Genomic DNA, 19,387 nt, shown 5'->3' with positions numbered 1-19,387 from the left:
AATCATGTCAAACAAAAGAACAATTGGCTGCTAATAAAATAAGGCATGTCCAGGGAAAATGTTTAATCATGCAGTGAAAGCACATATTTAAGTCACTTTTCCTGCAAAGCTGCTCCATAGATTGATAGTTAGAGGGATACAGGATAAGTAACAAATTAGACTTTGTATGTTTTAGATGTAAAAATAAGATACCAGAAAATAGTAAGGAAGTACTTGGGCAAATGACTCAGGAAAAGTAATAAAGTTACTTTTAAATGTAATTAAATCATTTCTTGCCTTACATAGTACAGGAGGTAATTAGCTGAATTACATTATATAACTTATTTTCTATTTTTATAATATAGTATTTTTCTACAAAGTTAAGGAATCATAGTGAATACTGCATAAGCAAATCCTCTGCATAACGAAATACTGCAAATACTGCCTCATCCTCTATAATGGTGCAATGCAATGAGATGTTCCACAAAACGGGATTTCTCATTAACTTGGGTTAATTAAGTCTGGACAGCCAAGACAATTGTACCTTAAGTTGACCCTTCAGTTTAATTGAATTTAGATAAGTGAAAAAAATATGTTTTGTGGAACACACCTCTCATTTGCTTTCTCGTGTCCGCTTTTATGTAAAACACCCCAGGCAAATTTAGCACCCTCGGTGATTCACTGTTCACTTTCGTTACACTGTTGCGACAATTAAAATGCACCATTATGTATGTTGAGACTTGGTTATAAAACTACACGTCCCAGCGTGCTTCGCGCAGAAAGCGGAAGTTTGCGCAGGAGAAACCGGCGCTGATCTGTCCGCTGTTCCACTCCCTTCTTCCTTTCCGCCGGTCAGTGTAGTGCCGCGCGTTGCGTCCATGTGCGCACTGCCTTGGTCTTCAGATACCGCTTAATCTACCGAATCCGAACCGCCGCAGAGCCGTAGTTATGGATCCAAATTCTCTGATTGAGGCCCTCAGGGGCACCATGGACCCGAATTTACGCGAGGCCGCGGAGCGACGCCTGAATGAGGTAAGAAATATGGACTGAGCCCGTGGCGCGGAGCAGGCCTCTGGTTTCTCAGCAGGTGAGCGTAGTTCGTGGGTCTCCGTGGATGCGTGTGAGTTACGGCGGCCTCCGTGGCCGCATTCTTGTCGGCAAAACGTAGAAGGAGAACTTCGTTGCCGGAAATCGTTCGCTTGCTCCGCTCGTTGAACTTTTGGTGCGTGTTGTAACAAAACCATAGAATATTTCACAAGTCGCGGCCTGGTGACGGCTGTTTAAATAAGTCCGCGTCGCGGCCCTCAGATGACTGCCCTCTTTGCTGGGGTGAATGGTCCAAGGTTCCGCAGGAGATGGACCGTGTTCTGTGCCCGTGGATTATGGCCCTCGTGAGCTGCGTTGACTGGTGCGTAGCTCTATGTTCCGCCGAGGCGGCCGGGCCCCCGTGTCCGGACTGAGGCTTGTTTAGCACACTAAAGCCATTAGGTTTAAATCACTGGTTGTCTTAGTTGTAATTGTCGTCGTGATCGTCTTGTTACTCAACGTTCTTCTTCGCGGTTTGGTGTGTGTGTGCGCGCATATACAGGCCTCAGCCACCTGATCGGTGGTGGTGGTCGGTGCCGGTCGTTACTGCCCTCGGTCCGGTTCTTCTACGGATCAGTCCGCTTGCGTTTCTATTAAGCCACAATGAATTAACAGACATGTTTTAAAAAGAGGTATTAAGACGCTAATTTCAGACTTTTGCACTACAAATAGATGAATACACTATTTTCCTTAGTTAAAAAGTTGCCTAACAAGCGCGATTTTTACTCATCTTAAATCCGCTTAATTCTGTGCCTGCGTGGCTTGATTTTAATTAAATGGCATGTTTCGGGGTTGTTTGAGCTTTTTGTACCGCGGCCCCGTTTCTAAAATGGAGTCCGCAGAAGAGCACGTGTTCAGGTTGTTTTCCTGGTGACACGTGAGTCATGTAGCGGCAGGATCTTCGCTCGCGTTCTACCCGTCAGACGCAGGCCTGTTGTCGTGGGAAGGATGCACGGATTCCCCAGTGGTGCGGTGGTGGTCCTGGTTACCGCTGTCCTGACCATCGCGGCGCATGCTTACATGTACAAATCAATGAAGGAGTTTATGGATGCAGAGTTAGATAAAGGCTGCTAAGTGCTGTATGGAACATCACCTGGACTTGATAGACCAGCGCTGTATCAGGCTACAACATACAACACTGTATGAACTAATAAACATTACTGTATGTTACTGTACTTTGCTTTGCCAGTGATCCTGAACCACCCCTGTGCTTCAAAAGACAAGTTTCACAGGGAATAATTTCTGATTTATCATTGAGATGGCTATTTGTGTCATATTCTAACTACGTATACCATATGCACATCCACACGTTAAACATGAACATAAGCACATGTGTATTATTGGTAATTTCATATCATACAATCTTTTTGTGCTCCCTGCTACATTTGACCTTTAGTGTAGTCAGATTAATAAATAATTTATCTTTGGTAGTATGTTTCTGGTTTTGTTTGCACATTCTCTGTAGGTCTTCTAAAGCAAGATGTAAAAGGCATGCAATGTAAATTTTATTTTTTCTTTGTATATCAGTATGCATGCATGCATGTGAAAAGATCTAAGCAAGATCTGTTCATCTGTGATCAGATTAGTCTTACTTTGTTCTCTCTTTTAAAACTTTTTTTTTTTTTTTTTTTTTTTTTTTTTTTTTCAACAGGGTCACACCCAGGTTAACTTTATATCCACCCTCCTGCAAATCACTATGTCAGAGCAGCTGGACCTCCCAGTGCGGCAAGCAGGTGACCATAGAGTTATGGCTGTATGAGTGTTTCAGAACGTGTGATCATTTTCCTTTCTCCTCCATTTAACTTCCATGCAATAATTATTTATGTATTTTAAAATTAATGTGCTATTGAAGTGTGGTTTTGGTGCAGGCGTGATCTATCTGAAGAACATGGTGACACAGTATTGGAGTGAGGGTGAAGCTGCCAATGGCGAGGTTCCGGCCAGCAATATCCCAGAGGAGGATCGTCAGTTCATCCGGGACAATATTGTGGAGGCGATCATTCACTCTCCTGAGCGTATCAGGTTAGTCTTATATCACTCAAACCCTGTACTCTCCAAGGTCTGCTGGTCTTAACTCTCCAACTCCTGTCCAGGGTACAGCTCACCACCTGCATCCATCACATGATCAAGCACGACTACCCGGGCAAATGGACGGCCATTGTTGACAAGATCGGCTACTACCTGCAATCGGACAACAGTTCTGGCTGGCTTGGCATCCTGCTCTGCTTGTACCAGCTAGTGAAGAATTACGAGTAAGAGGGCTGGGGCTCAGACTCTGTGGGAAGGGTTGTGTTAATAAAAATGTAATAAAATGAATTGATATTAAACAGCTTTTTAGAAAGGTCTGGGCAATGATCTTGCAGTTAGCTATAACTTTAAATGTAAAAATATATATATACATCTGTTAAATGCATTAGACATTTTTTCATGTATGTAAATATTTTAACACAGCAGTTAAGTCTCAGAAGCAGTAATTTTTATATATCAGCTTTCGTACAGACAGTGCTTATTTATGTAAATAAAATAAAAAAAAAAAGGTTAACAATATTTGAGTAGACTTTCAAGATAAGTAAAAAAACAAGCATGTTATGAACATACAGGTTTCTTATTGATTGTATTTGAAGTAAGTGAAAGTGAAGTGATTCTCACTTGTGATGCACAGCAGCTAACTAGCGCTGTGGTTGTATGGGCAGATTAGTTAGCTTTCATATGTGTTTTACAGATTTTTCAAAATGCAACAAGTCACTTATAAATAGTACACTTGCAAATAAGTTGTAGCAGTCAAGGTTAGTGGTAATTAAAACATGCATAAACTTCTCTGCAGATGGTAAGATTCAGTCTTCTAAATTGTGTTCACAGTCCAGAATTAAGATTGTTCCCCCAGCCTGGTTGGTTATTATTATAAAACTGCTATGCTGATAGAAATCATGCATCCACTGCATTGAGTGTTCTTTTCCAAATTCTGAAAAAGACTGTCACATGTGTCCCCAGTGGCTGGGTTTTGGCAAACAGCCTTAATTCTGTATGAGCGCAACCTGCTGATCATGTTCTGTGCTTGAAGTTGAAGTTATAATAATATTATTATAATATGTCTGACTTTGGTTGTGGAATTTAAATCTTGACCAATGACAAAATAATTTCGTATTTTTCCCGCTGATCTCTGTAGAAACTATCTGAAGGTGGTTTTTAAATTTTTGGCTCACTTTATTCTCAGGTATAAAAAACCAGAGGAGAGGCAGCCGTTAGTTGCTGCGATGCAGATCTTCATGCCAATGTTGAAGCAGCGTTTCATCCAACTACTTTCAGATCCTTCCAGTGATTCAGTGCTGGTCCAGAAGCAGATTTTCAAGATCCTGTATGCTCTTTTCCAGGTCTGTTCCCTTCTCTGTGTCTGAACTCTAGCCCTTTATGTCTTGCATATGCTGACTGCTAGTAATGAATCCTGTTTACAGTACAACTTGCCCCTGGAGCTTTTAAACAGACAGACGCTGACTGAGTGGATGGAGATTCTGAAGACTGTGGTGGATAGAGATGTCCCTCCGGTGAGACACATCATGAATATGTAATCTAAGTCTTCCAGATTAGTTGTATACATTTCTGCTTTATTGTATACAATGATAAATGCTGTGAAAGTACAATAGATGGTTGTAACAGCACTGCATTTAAATTTAACCACATTTTTTAAAGTTGAAGCAGTCATGTTGGATAGTGCTGTGTATGAAAATAGTATTTTTTTTTTTTTTTTTTTACTTGTAATGGATAGTAAGGTGAACTCTTGCATCCCCCCAAATTTAGGAAACTCTGCAGGTGGATGAGGACGAAAGGCCTGAACTGCCCTGGTGGAAGTGTAAGAAGTGGGCACTGCACATTCTTGCCAGGCTGTTCGAGAGGTATTATCCATGATGGGCCCTTCTTTGACAAAAGGAATAAATAGTTAAAACGAGACCTATTGCATCTTTTTTTTTTGTTTGTTTGTTTGTTTGTTTGTTTGCAGATATGGAAGCCCAGGCAACACCACTAAAGAATATGCTGAGTTTGCTGAGCTGTTTCTGAAAGGGTATGCTGTGGCTGCCCAGCAGGTAAAATACTTTGTGTAGATGGGAGGGTGGGGCTTAAAAGGAAAAATGTGGTCTTAGTTGAAGGAAACTCTGCCCTGTAATGACTCTTCAATGTAATGACAGAATCCTATGAATTATTATAGGATTTTGTGTATGTATCATAATATAAGACAAAGGGGCAGCCATTCACATTTAGTTTCACATTAGTCACCACCAAGGACGCATCTGATATTTTTGCCATGCCTTAAGAGTAGTTAAGGAGGAGATAAAGTTCAGGTAAAGTTTGTAAATCATAAAGATCTTTCAGCATGGTGCTGCTTTCCTCTTAACTATTTATTTTTAATATTACCCTGATCTTTCAGGAGTGGAAATAAATATTTACTTTTACAGCATTTATAAGAAGTCTTTATCCAGAGCGACTTACAATCAGTAGTTACAGGGACCGTCCCCCTGGAGCAACTTAGGGATAAGTGTCTTGCTCAGGGACACAATGGTAGTAAGTGGGATTTGAACCTGGGTCTTCTGGTTCATAGGCAAGTGTGTTACATCATGAGATAGGTGGTTGTAGCCTAGGGTTATTTATGGAAATTATATTAATCCAAACACCTGATCATCAACCTGTGTGAGATTGATCATCAGATGTACACACAATATATATTGTATATAGTTATTTCAGGGCGGCAGAGTGCATTTTTAATTACACGCACAATGTCAGATTGTGGGATAATGGATCAATTAGGTCTCAGGTGTGTATAAAAGAATCCCACTACACTAGACCTTCACATCAACTGTAACTTAGTCTTAGGCATGTTTGCCTAAGAGACTAAGATTCACCCTGAGACTAAAGTGTTGATTATCAAGAGGCTGAAGACCAGATCCACTGCTGATGTGTCTCAGAGGATAGTACAGAGGATAAAAAAAAGAGGCTGGAGACGTTTTTGACAAGCCCAAGTCAGGCAAACCCGCAAGACAACTGCTCAAGAGGACCGTTTGTTGCCTCAAAAATCCAAGTCCAGCCCATTTTCCACTGTAGCAGAGCTCCATGAGACCTGGTCACCTGAAGTCCCTGTGTCAACCAGAACAGTTGTCGGATTCTGTCTCGAAATGGCCTCCATGGTCTAATCAGTGCCCAGAAGCCAGCACTAAACAAAAGACAATTGGAAAAACCGTGTGGCATTTGCCAAGGCCCACAGCCTGCTAAAAGTATGGATGCTGGATAAGTGGCAGAAGGTGGATTTTTCAGTTAAATCTTCTGTTGAATTACACCACAGTCACCGCAAATATTTCAGGAGACCTACTGGAGCCCACATGGATCTGAGATTCACCCAGAAAACAGTGGAGTTTGGTGGCATAATAGTCATGGTCTGGGGTAACATCCAGTATGGGGATGTGGAAGAGATCTGCAGGGTGGAATGCAACATCAATAGTCTGAAATACCAAGAAATCTTAGCTACCTTTTATATTCCCAACAATAAAAGAGGCCAAATTCTGCAGCAGGATGGTGCTCCATCACATAGTTCCATCTCCACATTAAAGTTCAAGGCAAAGAACATCAAGATGCTCCAGGATTGGCCAACCCAGTCACCTGACATGAACATCATTGAGCATGTGTGGGTTAGGATGAAAGAGGAAGCATGGAAGACGAAACCAAACAATATTGATTCATTCTGGGAGGCATGCAAGACTGCTTTGTTTGCTATTCCTGATTGCTTCATCAATAAATTGTATAAATTTGTTAAATTTATGTTTAGGTAACAACTTTGTTTTGCCAAAATTTGACCTTTTTCAGTTAAACAAATTCATTTCAATGCATTAAACATCATTTGGTAGGGTTTTAGCATTTCATATGAGCTATTTCTAACACCAATTTATTAAGTCAGGTTAATAGCAGGTGTTTCTACAAAATTGATAAGTCTAAAGTGACAAGTCTTTTGTCAGGTGCTGTATATTACAAGTACATTAACTGAAGTAACAATATAATTATCATTATCTCAAAGTCTACCAGCTGACTAAGCTGAGATAATTGCTGTTAACCATTCCTGCTGCGTTCCAGACTGGACTTTGTGAATGAGGGGAGACTTGCTGCTCTTTTCTGTTTATTTCTCTTTGTTCTTTAAAAAAATTTTAAAATTAGGATCCTGTGCCTGTCTAGGTGCTGCTGAAGGTTCTTTATCACTATAAGGAAAATCAGTATGTGGCCCCGAGAGTCCTGCAGCAGACCCTCAACTACCTGAATCAAGGCATTGCCCATGCGCTTACCTGGAGGAACCTAAAGCCACACATTCAGGTAGTCTCTACCATTTTTTTGGACACACAGGCGTTGAAAATCTGGACATTTCATGAATGTTCAAATTATCCCTTCCATATAACTGTATAAATTAAATAATTCTTAAAGCTATATTGGTTTAAAATGTTTGTATTTTGGGGAGAATTTACCCACAGATCCAGGTTAGTATAAAAGATTGTGTTTCAAATAAGTAAAATGAGACTGGGAGAGCTTCAGCAGCAGAAAATGATACATTTTGATGTGAATGTTGAGTGTTATAACGAACAATAAATTTGAAATTTAGTTTTCCATTCAGGAATTTCTGCCCATATATCTTTTTTTTGCCAGCACTAAGTCTTCCATTGGCCATCCAGTTAAACCTGATTAACTTGGTGCTGGTCTGATTTCTGGATATCTCCATATTTATTGGGTGAACATGTTTACTGATATCAGTATTAATTTACTATCAATTTCAGAATGAGAAAGTTGGACACAAACATGCATCTGTCTAACCTATGAGCTGTGTGTGTTCAGGGCATCATCCAGGATGTGGTCTTTCCCCTCATGTGCTACACCGATAGTGATGAAGAGCTGTGGCAAGAGGATCCATATGAATATATCCGCATGAAGTTTGGTAAGAACATTTCTGTTATTAATGCTGCTGAGTTTTGTAAGGATTTTCCTCCTTTCTTGCAAACTGCAATTTTTCAGGTTGTATTTGCCCCTCGTCACAATTTACACAAAGGCCTTAGACCCGGGCTTGGCCACAGGGCTCAGCAGCAGCACCTAATGCATTACCCTTACACACTTCACCTATAGCCACCAAATTGAACATACCTGTGCATCTCATTAATACAAATTTATGAAACCAAATCTAGCTCATTTGTATTTAAAAATGAGTCATCTTTGTTCCACATAAGGGTTTTTTGATTACTTGAATGGCAAACCGACTAAGTTACGTGTAGATTTTTGGGGAAACAAGAACACCATAAATTACACTTAACATTTACTTATCACAGTGAAACTTTACAGAAATAATCTCTCAGACTCTTAATTGTATTAATATATGAATGTTGACACCTTGGTATAGCGCCACCAGCTGGCAGCAGAAAATCTAACACTTTCTACCATTGTCCTTGCACACATTTCTTTACATTCACATGAAATCTGGTCAGTATGTTGTGAAAGTATTCTGAAATTTTCAGTTTGTGTTATTATTTAACATTAATACAAGTTCCCCTATGGTCCTGCAGTGGCTAGTGGTCATAGGTTGCTTCACCGTTCAGAGAGCAGCAGCTTAGCTATGGGGAGGTGGTGGCCTAGCGGTTAAGAAAGCAGCCCCGAAACCAAAATGTTGCCAGTTCGAATCCTGATCTGCCAAGGTGCCACTGAGCAAAGCACTGTCCCTACACACTGCTCCCAGGGGGCATGTCCTGGCCGCCCACTGCTCATTAAGGCTGATTAAGAAAAGGACCAATTTTGTGTGCTGTGCTGCGCTGCAGTGTTTCACAATGACAATCACTTCACTTTCACTTTTTTCATATGGTTTGCGCTGGTATTTTTTCCAATAATAAGGGGAGAATTACCTGCCATTTCTCATGCTTTAACCACCCAGAGATTTTCCCACCCTTCCCCTAAAAAAGGAACTCCACCAGAGAATGCCCTCTCACTTCTATGCGCTGCTTTCCTCCTCGTCCCGCCACTCTCCTCCTCATTAGCATTTAAAGCTACGGACACAGAAATGGTGCGTCCTGAGGAAATCTCATTGTGGGACTCGTTGAAAGTGGCTGTAATTCTGCACCATGACTGAATTTCGGAAAGAAACCTCAAACTTGTGGGCAAATGGCTGAATTACCAGGGAACCTTGGTTTCATTGTTGTTCTTTTGTGCATGTAAGTACAGGAAAAAAACAAAAGTAATAATAATATATATAAAAAAAAAAAAAGGAAAATATATTCGCAGGTACTGGTGCATAAATACTAACAGCGTGGCAGGCCCATATACCTACTCGCACCTACTTGCATGAAAACAGTATTCGCCCGCAAGGGGTACCATTTTTGTGCATTTATTAAAATCCTCCTCACTTTTGAGGACCGTATTAAACATCTCTGCCGTATTAGCCAAGCTTTGCCCCATGCTCTTCTCTGATGCAGGTCCACCACGTCCAGAAATCTGCTGCTGCGATCCTGATGAGAGTTCAGAAATAAGAGCTCATTTAACACTCATGTTCCTAGAGCTGCAACCGCGCATCAATTAAATTGATAACTAAGAGTTTGCCACAAATTTCATTATCTGTTTGTTGTGGTGCAGAGACATTTGATTATTTAAAAAGCCAACTTTAGTTGAGTGTGGAGCACTCCACACACTCTCTCGCGCACTGATTCCTACATTCCTATGGGCTGAACCATATAATTAACATAATTCTATTATAAGATAATTGTTAGTAGCAGCCCTGCATGTTTCATTTGATCCCATGGGTTACTTTTTCTGTTGCGATTGAAATACAATATTTCCCCAATAGAACATGCATGGAAATGCACTATGTGAGTGCGCCACAGTCTTCAGATGACTTAAGATCATTCTTTTTAGTTGAATGTGTGGCTTTTAATTTAGTTCCCTTTTTAATTTGTTTTATTTGTTGCACTTTTTTTGAAAATGTAAAGGGTTTCAAATAATTTAAGTTTATTGATTTTATAGCTGCTTTTGTTTTCAAAACCTTCAATTACCATTGTCATTCGATCCTGTGTCTCATTTTGAATAGTGTGCTATGAATGCACAAAATCTGTCATTGCCACTGTTATTACAAGGTTTTTTTTTTTTTTTTTTCTTCTTCCCCCTTTTTCTTTTAGATGTCTTTGAGGACTTCATCTCCCCTACCACTGCTGCACAGACCCTCCTCTTCACGTCCTGCAACAAACGCAAAGAAGTGGGTAACATACTGAGGTTTTTTGTGACACTGTATGAGACCATGGGTATTGGTGTGCACAGCACTTATCTGTGTTTTTTGGTGCAGCTGCTCATCTGTGTCCTACAGATTGTCCAGCTGCACCCACACCCCCCCCTCATGGTCTCACAGACAACTGGAGATCATAGTACTGGCCCAGTGATGTCTCCTTGACAATCCACCACTGGCCAGCCTCCATACTCTCCTACAAAAATCCAATCTTAATTTTGCTACACCTTTTTTGTTGGATATTTATTTGTTTAAAAATGTGGTGTATTTCTTCTGATTGTGTTGGATGTGGGTTGACAGGTTCTTCAGAAAACCATGGGCTTCTGCTACCAGATCCTCACTGAGCCTTCCTCTGACCCACGTAAGAAGGATGGAGCTCTGCATATGATTGGTTCCCTGGCTGAGATCTTGCTGAAGGTATGCTCGGCTGGAGTAGTGTGCAGCCAACCAGCTAATTCCTAAATGCATCCTCTTAACCACCACCTCTTGCTACTCTGTATGCAGAAAAAGATTTATAAGGACCAGATGGAGTTTATGCTACAGACCCATGTCTTTCCTCTGTTTCGCAGTGAGCTGGGCTACATGAGAGCCAGGGTGAGTGTGTACACTCACATTTGATGCTTTATTCCCCCTTATGTTGTGCCTTAAGTACACACAGCGTACCAGTAAGTTTCCAACTGAATTCCTTTGTGCACTGGGCCAATAATCACAAGATTTGCACATGAAGATGTGCACAAGATTTGCACTACTTGAAGATAATAACATAAAAATTCATTTTACCCATTTTTAGGATTTTAGAAGGGCTCGTTTCAGTTTAGTGTAGATATCACCCAATGGAGACTGCCTGAGAGTAAGCTAGTCAGTAACTAAAAAAAAAATCTTATTACAGCCAGAATGAGCGAGGAGCAAATGTGCCCATGCACACAGCTCTTTTACTTTGTCGAGAATGTTTGTTTATAAATTTATCATGGTAATTTTTCCCACACTCCAGACACTGCTTTTGTTGCCGCTGCAACTGAAACATAACTGCCAGAGGCTATCTCCTCTCCATTTTTGCATCTTTTTTCCTAGTCAAAACGCATCGCCTGACCGCTCATTTACCATGCAAGTCGGTGTAAAAACTCAGTTCAATCTCCACCTAATGTACCACCTGATAGAATGGCAGGCAGTACAGAATGATTTAAAGGAGAGCAGTCATAATTATGACTTGTTTTTTTCCAGCAATTCTATACCCATCTTCAGCGGGCTGGATTAAAGAGACCAATGGGCCAGATGTGGCCCGCAGGTCGTACTTTGCCCACCCCCGGTCTGCAATCACCAAAATAGAAATGTACAGGTCTGAGTACTTTAGAATGTGCATCTGTGGATCCCTGAAGGGCATGCTTGGCCCAACGGTGTTCTGACCCAGAGAAACCTTTCTTGGTGCATGATTGTTCAACATTTTCTTCTTTGACTCAGGCCTGCTGGGTGCTGCATTACTTCTGTGAGGTGAAGTTCAAGAGTGACCAGAATCTACAGAACGCTCTGGAGCTGACTCGTCTATGCCTCATCAATGACAATGAAATGCCTGTGAAGGTTGAGGCAGCAATTGCCTTGCAGGTGCTCATTAGCAACCAAGAGAAAGGTAAGCTGGTCCGTCTATTCTGGGTTTTGAAAATAAATTCAAAAGGGTTTGGTGCGTACTAGGGATGCAGTAGTACTGTAAAATATTGAAATGCCTTGTTCACTCTGCATTGTCCAAATGCCCTTGTGGACCATAGGGTTTCAGTTTTGCAATTAATTTAGGAATTGGTTCAAATATCGCAAATTGGGAACACTCTTGATCTATGAAGCCAATTTATTTAGTTAAAATGGGATTTTCTATGTTATTTTGCGTACTACATATTGCATGTTGACTCTCCATTATGCATACTCCGTACTCTGGTGTAGTTGCATGTTTTATGCAATAGCTAACAAAGAGGGAGCTAGCAATAAATGGAGGCATTTCATGCTTGCTACACTAGCATGTTCTAACAGTATCTGCTGCGCCTCTGTTTCGAGTGGTGTTAACAACACTACAAAGTAAAACACAACCAACTTAAAGCACATCCACAAGCAACAGGCCAAAGAACTAGAGTTTAGCGAGACTAAAAAACATAAATCGTTTGAAGCACATTTAAATATTTTCTTTATATTTAGATATTACATGAACTTAACAATGACTGTAAAAATACATGCCTGTAGGTGTAATTCTCTAACAATTATTTATTAAATTAATTTGAATTCACTGTTTGTTAAATCTAGCCAAAGAGTATATAACCCCGTTCATCAGACCAGTGATGCAAGCACTGCTGCATATTGTGCGTGAGACAGAGACTGATGACCTCACCAGCGTCATACAGAAAATGATTTGTGAGTACAGTGAAGAAGTCACCCCCATCGCTGTGGAGATGACTCAGCATTTGGTAAGAACTGAATGACAAGTGATTTTTATATTGGTTTAATGGGGTGGTGTGACCCTTTAACACACTTTCTCTCAACCCCCACAGGCGATGACCTTTAATCAGGTAATCCAGACTGGTCCTGATGAGGAAGGAGGTGATGACAAAGCTGTGACAGCCATGGGCATCCTCAATACCATTGACACCCTGCTGAGTGTAGTGGAGGACCACAAGGAGGTGTGGCCAACAGTTCTCTGACCTTTAAAATGTATGATTTAGCTGCAGTTAGGGCTCTCAATATTAAATATCAGATTGTCAAAACAATTTTTTCGTAAATTTCTAGTAAATGTAGTCAGTTTTATGCTTCTCAAATTCATTAAACATTGGGTGAGGTTCAACCCCACAGGCCACTATATATGAAGTGAGTGGGGGTGTAGTTGAATGTGTTACAACTACAAAGTCTGAGAACACACAATATTGGATGCTAAACTACACTTTCTGTGTGTGTGTTTTTGTGAAATGGACCTACTTTTTCTGCTCCAGATTACTCAGCAGTTAGAGGGGATCTGCCTGCAGGTGATTGGAACCGTTCTGCAGCAACATGTTTTGGGTGAGTACATAAATCTCCTGTTCAGCTTCGTGATTTATTTTTTTCACCTGGACACTGTGAACACTCTTTGCTTCCAAAATTGATCTTTTCATGTTTCCTTGTGACTAAATATTCCATAGTCAGCTCTAGTGATGTTATTACACAGTGGAAGCAGCAACTCAAGTGGTAGGCTGCATAAAATTACAAAAATTGGGGCAGTGGTGGCCTAGCGGTTAAGGAAGCGGCCCCATAATCAGAAGGTTGCCGGTTCGAATCCTGATCCACCGAGGTGCCACAGTCCCCACACACTGCTCCCCGGGTGCTTATCATTGCTGCCCACTGCTTACTAAGGGTGATTGGTTAAAAGCAGAGGACACATTTCGTTGTGTGCACCGTGCGCTGTGCTCTGTATCGACAAAAACAAAAAAAAGAATAGGGTTTCCGTGTCCTGAGGTACACTGCATAGAATTTGCTAACTTTCTGCAGTGTCAATAGCTGCTGACATCCAGATCGTGCAGTGCTTTTTTTTTTTTTTTTGTAATCACAAAGTAGCCTAGTGGGTAACATACTCACCTGTGAACCAGAAGACGCAGGTTCAAATCCCACTTACTACCGTTGTGTCCCTGAGCAAGACACTTAACCCTAAATTGCTCCGGGGGGAGGGAGGACTGTCCCTCTAACTACTGATTGTAAGTCGCTCTGGATAAGGGCGTCTGATAAATGTCGTAAATATAAATCTTTTAATTTTTTCCCCTTTCAAATTCATACGTAATGTGTAGGATTTGTTAATATGCCTATGTTTGCCAATATGGCAAATTATCAGAAGAGAAAGTAAGTTATTAGTACAACTGTTGTCTGCCATGGAAGCACAGAACCCTGCATTAATGTAGCGTGTATGTATCTTTGTGTGTATGTGTTCTCAGAGTTCTATGAGGAGATCTTCTCTTTGGCCCATAGTCTCACATGTCAGCAGGTGTCCCCTCAAATGTGGCAGCTTTTGCCTCTGGTGTATGAAGTCTTCCAACAGGACGGCTTTGATTACTTCACAGGTACGTGTCAGATCAGAGATGTATGGTATATGATGCCCATGTGACCTCAATTTAAAGATCAACTTCAGGCCAATTTTAGCTGACTCTTTGTTCTCTATACTATCTGTATATTCGAATATCTATAGATATGATGCCGCTCCTTCACAATTATGTTACTGTGGATACAGACACGCTCATGTCTGACACCAAATACCTAGAAATCATCTACAGCATGTGCAAAAAGGTAACACCCATTTAATGTCTACACTGGTAAAAGTATTTATTCCCAAATGAAGTTAAGAGTTTGAATGCTTGTTAAATTTTTTTATAATTTTCTAGTCTTATCAGATCGTTTTTGTCTGTTAATGAATAATCTCTTCAAAAGGTACTTACGGGAGATCCAGGTGAAGACCCTGAATGCCATGCAGTGAAGTTGTTGGAGGTCATCATTCTGCAGTGTAAAGGCCGTGGGATTGACCAGGTATTCAAACCACTTTTCCAAATATCATAAGAGTGCACATTTTGTAATCAAGTGTATTTGATGCAAATAATCAGGGTGTTCAGTGTTGCTATATGGGCATGTCAATGGGATTGCGCACGAAGTAAAAATAGCTGCTTTGCATTCCATATTTCATTTAGCATTGTTTTATTGTAGGTTGTTCCATTGTTTGTGGCATCTGCACTGGAGCGCTTGACGCGGGAGGTGAAGACCAGTGAGTTGAGGACTATGTGTCTTCAGGTGGCCATTGCTGCCCTGTACTATAGCCCTCCCCTGCTACTCAACACGCTGGAGAACCTACGCTTCCCCAACAACACAGAGCCCATCACCAACCACTTCATCTCACAGTGGCTCAAAGATGTTGACTGCTTCCTTGGGTATGTGTACTGACGACCAGTGAAATATTGGGCTTTCATTAGCTCCCCTTTTTCCCAAAACTAATTTGTATTCTTGATCAGTGTAGTTTATCCTATTCAGGCCAGTATAATCTTTCACAAATGTATTGCCCAAGTACACAGAATCTTTGCAGCATTTCAAGTAAAGTGTATCACAGGAAAAATTATGTCAATACTCAGCCGACACATGGTGCAAGCATGACATTAGTGGTAGTTTTTCCGTCACCAGTTAATACTGAATATTCAACATTGATGGACCTTTTATTACCAAAAAATGTTGCTTTGTTGAGGATTTCAAGACAATTCACTATATATATAAAAAAAGATTTGCAATTTTGTATCATTTAATTTTTCTTCCTACGGGCCAAATTATTCCAAATTTTTTTTTTTAATTACCTAGTTATTCAACCAACAGGAAGTGAGAATCTGGTTTGCAGCAAAAGGTTTTCTTAAAGAGATACACAAATATTCACAGCACATATTTTTTTCAATTTCTCTTTCAAATTCCTTTGTATGGCATTCTAGATTTTCACTTCTGGTTTGGAGCTAATGGATATGACTATCATAAGTTTGTCTTAATGCAATATGTAACATGTATGTTACATTTTGGTCCTAAAAGTGAAACTGATACTAATAACAATCTTTGCAGTTTCATTAGGGTCCTCTATAGGATTGGTGCTCGGTAATAATAATAATCCTTCAAGGCACAATAACAAGCAGAAATCATTTGTTGATTTCCTACCTTCAACGCATTGTCCTGTGTTGTCCACAGGGAAATCACATTTAACATACTCATAAATCCTACATAATATGAAGAACAGTCATTTAATTTAAATGTTAAACTCATACATAAGGACCAGAGTGTCAGTGAGCCATGGATATGTTCAGATGGGCTGACTATTTTTGATTTTTATTGTTTTTTTTGTTTTGTTTTTTTGTTTTATTCCGCCAAATTATTATTATTTTTTTTTATTACCCTGACAGTTTTTGAATGTTAATGTGTGTGTTCTGTGCTGCAGGCTGCACGATCGGAAGATGTGTGTTTTGGGCCTCTGTGCACTGATTGACCTGGAGCAGCGGCCACAGGTTGTTAACCAAGTTGCTGTTCAGCTCCTTCCTGCCACCATCCTGCTCTTCAGTGGTCTGAAAAGGGCCTATGCCTGCCGAGCTGAGCATGAGAACGAAGACGATGAGGAGGATGGGGATGGGGAAGAAGATGAAGAAAATGGTGAGACTGATTTTAACAGCAGCACAGCAAATATAATTTCAGTTGAGGTGTCCTTTAACTAGATTCAACATCAGTATTGAAATGTAACTTTTTTAATATTGGGGGTGTGTATGAAATTGTACTCTATAGCTTGATCTTTGTGGTTAAAGTTGTTCTGTGTTTTGTACTGCAGCTGAGCTTGGTAGTGATGAAGATGACATTGATGAGGAAGGGCAGGAGTATTTAGAAATGCTGGCCAAGCACGCAGGGGAGGCGGATGATGAAGACTGGGAGGAGGATGATGCTGAGGAGACCGCCCTGGAGGGCTACACCACTGCTGTTGATGATGAAGACAACCTGGTCGATGAATACCAGATATTCAAAGCCATATTGCAAAGTACAGTCCTCTGTTTTTAAACAATAGCATGCTGACATGAATGTCATTTTTTTTCTACATATGTATTTTAGCATGGATAAATATAGAAGAATTGATAATGTTAATTTGTGCAATTGATGTTCATTTGAAGTCACTTGACAACTTTAACATGTTCTTTGATCTAAGAAATTTCAAATATAAAATCAGGCTTACAATCCAGTTGCATTTGAATTGGTGTGGAAGTAAAGTTTCTGACATCTTAGGCCAAGACCTGCCAGTTCAGGTATAGGTGTAAACGATTCATATTGATGAGGATTTGATTTGGTGTTTCAGGTAGAAACATATTTGTAAAAAAAAAGAAAAAAAAAGAAATGTAGCATATACCTGCTCTACATCAGAGTCCTCTCAGGAAGCAGCAGAGACAGTGATTTTTATAATTTGGTCATATGGTTATGGATACATAGGTCAGAAATTACTCAACAGCGTATGATTTAAAGTTGTTTTTGGACCTGCAGACCTCCAGAGCCGAGATCCTGCCTGGTATCAGGTACTCACACAGGGCTTGGATGAGGAGCAGGGAAAGCAGCTACAGGACATTGTTACACTGGCTGACCAAAGGCGAGCTGCACATGGTAAACTCCTTTGCTGACCCAAAGACACGTTTCTCCCTTTCCTTTCTGAATTTAACACCATCCTGCCTCCTTTCACAGAGTCCAAAATGATTGAGAGGCACGGTGGCTACAAGTTTACCGCTCCTGTTGTGCCAAGCAACTTCAACTTTGGAGGCAGTGCTCCTGGAATGAACTGATTGACTCATCCCCCAACCCTGTGACTGACTGACTGACTAGTGAAGTGCTTGTGATGTTCGCTCAGTAGTGGTTCCACGGCTGGGTCTTTCCACTCACTCCTCAACTCTAAATTTGGACCGCACCCAGAAGATGTGGGGGAAGGACAACCAAACGCAACCAGTTTGCAGGCGACAACAGACACCAGACTAAAAAGAACACAGCAGGAGAAATTCCTTATGCTTCGAACAAAAGCTATCCAATGGATTCCTCAACAACCGCTTTTGTTTTCTGTTCATAGAGGCTAAGCCAATCAGAAATTGACAATGGGACTTGATGTTAAAACAATTCCACTATTCTGGCCCACAGGCTTGTGTAGTATACCTCTGGCTGTTGTGTTAACATTTTTTTTTCTACATTAACACAGGGGAAAAAACAATGCCTGTGTAAATATTAGCCAAGTTTCTCGATTTTTGAAGTAACCTGGCATGAGCCACCAGAGGAATTTGTAAGATGTCAACACCTGTATTCAAATGTAGCATATTGAATACTTGTCATAGTACTATGTGATGCCTGATCTCTGTAAATTATTGACTAGCACTTTCATATTGTTCAGGTCTCTTAGTCTTCTGTATCACACTGCAGATATTTTTTTTAATCGATTGAAACTATTTAAAAAATATTTCAAATGGCAGAACACTTGTCATTTGTGTATTTGGTTATGGTGTAAAAGGCTCTGTCTGGATGCAGTGATGGTGAAGCGGAAATACTATTGGAATTGATTACAATTTGGACGTGGAATGTTTCAAGCTTTGGATCTATTGATGAAACATCTATATATATACACAACATATTAAAAAAAAAAAAAAATTCAGTTGTATGCTAAGTGTTCCCTTTTGTCATCGCTTGATTTGTTTTAAATCACAGAAGGGTGATTTTTAAACAGCTGGGTGGAATATTTTCATGACCCTTTCATCTCCTTATGGTATCATAAGTGATGTACAGCGTTTTGCATTGACCACGCCTACATTTTGCCCATTACCCTTTCCCTGCTGTTACTGCCATGTGTGCACTGAAAAACTTTGCAGTAGGACTGCAGTGAATGAGCAAGAAACCAACATAAGTTCCTCTGGTGACTAATTTTAAATGTCACTTGTGCATGTATGGAATGCCATGTGTGCTATAATTTGCAGAATACTTTTTTTTTTTTTTTTTTTTTTTGGCGTTTAACATTATTAAATTCACAAGTAAATTATTTTAGTACAACTGTAATGTGCCTCAGAGTTATGGCCTGTTTCGCAGCCTTTATGACATTCTCTGGTTGCAACTTCCTGTGGATTGATCCGAATCGTACCCTCTGGATCTTTACTCGCAAATGCTCTCGGCCCTGACAACTTCTGGGCCAAGCTGGTCATTACTCCTCAGTGGTGTTGTCGTTAAGGTCTTGCCAGAATTTGACACAGGTTGCAAGAACTCAAAGAATCTGGATAGAGCTTAGAACAGTTACAGAATACTAAAGTCTCTAAACCATTACATAGATCAATTAATTACTGTATAGCCAGACAAATATGGAATCTGACCAGAGACATGTCAATGAAACATACCTCAGACAATGGTGAACTGTTTTTCTTGACTTAGGATTTCAGCCTTCTGTGAGCTGGTGAAGCCACAAGATCACAAATCAAGACAGATATGCTGAAAGAATGGCATAAGTGGGTGCACCACTTCCATCTTCCACCATCAGAC

The 19,387-nt window shown here is 40.4% G+C and overlaps 1 protein-coding gene and 1 non-coding gene across 2 annotated transcripts; both read left to right on the top strand.

Moving 5' to 3' along the window:
• Positions 1-767: 767 nt before the first annotated feature.
• On the top strand, positions 768-18,515 carry ipo7 (importin 7). The gene is made up of 25 exons (XM_028956672.1): positions 768-1,011; positions 2,717-2,798; positions 2,934-3,087; positions 3,159-3,317; positions 4,280-4,436; positions 4,518-4,607; positions 4,861-4,955; positions 5,060-5,144; positions 7,276-7,410; positions 7,924-8,023; positions 10,239-10,315; positions 10,643-10,759; positions 10,847-10,936; positions 11,801-11,966; positions 12,626-12,786; positions 12,871-12,999; positions 13,306-13,372; positions 14,275-14,400; positions 14,526-14,623; positions 14,765-14,860; positions 15,035-15,255; positions 16,293-16,501; positions 16,674-16,877; positions 17,372-17,488; positions 17,567-18,515. Exons 1-25 carry the CDS (start codon positions 928-930, stop codon positions 17,662-17,664), a joined length of 3,117 nt encoding a protein of 1,038 aa, XP_028812505.1. The 5' UTR covers positions 768-927; the 3' UTR covers positions 17,665-18,515.
• LOC114766470 (small nucleolar RNA SNORA23) lies at positions 10,359-10,546 on the top strand. Its single transcript, XR_003742802.1, has one exon. It is a non-coding gene; the product is annotated as a small nucleolar RNA SNORA23 (small nucleolar RNA).
• Positions 18,516-19,387: the final 872 nt, after the last annotated feature.

The sequence above is a fragment of the Denticeps clupeoides genome, chromosome 16 (genome assembly GCF_900700375.1).
Source record: "Denticeps clupeoides chromosome 16, fDenClu1.1, whole genome shotgun sequence".
In the NCBI taxonomy this organism is placed as follows: Eukaryota; Metazoa; Chordata; class Actinopteri; order Clupeiformes; family Denticipitidae; genus Denticeps; species Denticeps clupeoides.
This window is presented reverse-complemented; position numbering and strand designations above follow the sequence as displayed.

What these genes read in the sequence shown, in the direction of transcription:
- ipo7 (XM_028956672.1), top strand. Translation starts at nt 928, where the DNA reads ATGGATCCAAATTCTCTGATTGAGGCCCTCAGGGGCACCATGGACCCG. An exon ending in CCTCCCAGTGCGGCAAGCAG is followed by an intron (nt 2,799 to 2,933) that starts GTGACCATAGAG and finishes GTTTTGGTGCAG; the next exon opens with GCGTGATCTATCTGAAGAAC. An exon ending in TAGTGGAGGACCACAAGGAG is followed by an intron (nt 13,000 to 13,305) that starts GTGTGGCCAACA and finishes TTTCTGCTCCAG; the next exon opens with ATTACTCAGCAGTTAGAGGG.